The 1,939-nt window shown below is 47.6% G+C and overlaps 1 protein-coding gene across 1 annotated transcript; it reads left to right on the top strand.

Annotated features, from left to right (window-relative positions):
• Positions 1–4: 4 nt before the first annotated feature.
• LOC125532298 lies at positions 5–559 on the top strand (the record flags this gene model as incomplete). The annotated part of the gene is made up of 2 exons (XM_048696421.1): positions 5–246; positions 291–559. Coding segments are annotated over 2 exons (495 nt in total), but the record flags the coding sequence as incomplete, so codon positions are not given.
• Positions 560–1,939: the final 1,380 nt, after the last annotated feature.

The following is a 1,939-nucleotide window of genomic DNA, read 5'->3' on the forward strand; positions in this document are numbered from 1 at the left end:
CCTCCTCTCCGGCGGCGCCACCATCCCGATCTTCCTCGAGGGCTCCTCCTTCCCCGGCGGATTCATCTCCTATGCCGCCCCCGGCGCCGGCGGGGTCAGCCTCGTCGACTACTTCATGGGATCCGGCCTCAAGCAGCTCATCCAGCAGCTCGCGGAGAACGACCGCAGCCGCTACAACACCCTGCCCGCCGCCAAGGCTGCGGTTGCCGCCCTCCCTGATGTCGCCTCGATGGGGGCGCCCAACGCGTCCTCCAAAAGGACTGCATCCTGCCATGGCTTGACCTCCACAGCTCCTCCCTGTCTGCCGCCATCTATGTCCACCAGTGCCAGGCAGCTACCGCTGCGGCGGCGGCACCTGCGGCCCCAGGTGGCGGCCCTTCGCCTAGGGTCATGGTGAGGAGGTTCAGGATCTCGCTGCCGTGGCCTCTCAGGGCCGCTTTTGGAGCTCAGCAGGCGGAGAGCAGCGACCAGGACGCTACTGGCTATGGCGACTACAAAAACGATGGGAATGCGAGCGGCCGCTCGTATGATGATCTCGACTAAGGCACTTGAAAGGATGAGGGGAATAAGGAGGTATAACCTTTCGCCTCGCACTTGTTACCGCCTTTGCATACTTATTATTTCATTATAACGGTTGCTTGCGTGAGTCGATTGCCATCGCATGAGCCACCAGGTTGACATAGAACATACATTGTATGGCTTTCCATTATTACCAAATACTCCAAAATCTTGATTTAGGTTTTTAGTATTTACTTTATCTATCTTGCAATGCAACAATGATTGGTGAGCTAAAATTGGTGATTGTTGTTGGGAGTTGTCAATTCATTTTTTCTATGGGCCATACTTGCACCATAAGAAAATGTTCTATTAATTAGGTGCTCAGCCTGCAGTTGAGGTTTTCATTTATTTGTCTTGATTGGCTGATGCCACGTGGAACACGGCTAGTTGGATTGTAGGAAAATGTTCTATTAATTAAGCGTTCAGCCTCCTATTCAGGTTTTCACTTATTTGCCTGGGCTGGCCGATGCCACGTGTGAGTGCTGGTTTTAGTTCACCCCTGTATGGCTTTCCATTGTTTCCTAAATAGTTCATTGTCAACACGGTGCTGACAATTAATGTTTATGAGCCATGCTATTTGCACTGTTAAGCCTGCTGTTGAGGTTTTCATTTTTTTCTATGGGTTGGCCATGTCATGTGCAACACAGCTAATCGTATGCTTAATTTTTTCTACGAACCATGCTAGTTGGACTGTATGGAAATGTTCTGTTAATTAAGTGTTCAGCCTCCAGACCAGGTTTTCATTTATGTGTCTGGGTTGCTTGATGCCACATGTAAAAGTAAAACGACTAGAGAGTGGCGGTTTCAGTCCACCCCTGTATGGCTTTCCATTGTTACCTAATAGTTCAAATGGTCAATATCTAAATTTATACCTAGTATTTACCTTATTTTATCGTGATGAGCTGGACAATGGTGATTGTCAACAGGGGCTGATGATTAATGCTTTTCCTATGAGCCATGCTAGTTGCACTGTAGGAAAATTGTTCTATTAAGCATTCAGCCGGCGGTTGAGGCTTTCATTTACTTGTCTGGGTTTTGCCAATGCCTCGTGTAAAAGTAAAATGGCTAGTTGTATGGTTATTACGTCATCTTTGTATAGACTACAATGTTATAGGAGCTGGTAAGAGCAAAAGTTGAATAGGGTGGACAAATCAGTACCAATGCATGAGGACTAGAGCAGGTGGCCCCAAATTTTGCGGGAATGTTTTTATTTTCTTCTTTCCAGCTCCTCTGTTCTTCAGTTTGGGAGCAGCCCTGTTACACAAACCCTCATGCATGCTGGACTTGTCCTGTAGCTTAATCAATTGCATTATCACACTTGTTAAGCCTTGTTGGAACATAAACCTATGTTAGGACTTACGACATGGGTGATTGGCTGTTT

Source organism: Triticum urartu, unplaced genomic scaffold (genome assembly GCF_003073215.2).
Source record: "Triticum urartu cultivar G1812 unplaced genomic scaffold, Tu2.1 TuUngrouped_contig_9625, whole genome shotgun sequence".
NCBI lineage: Eukaryota > Viridiplantae > Streptophyta > Magnoliopsida > Poales > Poaceae > Triticum > Triticum urartu.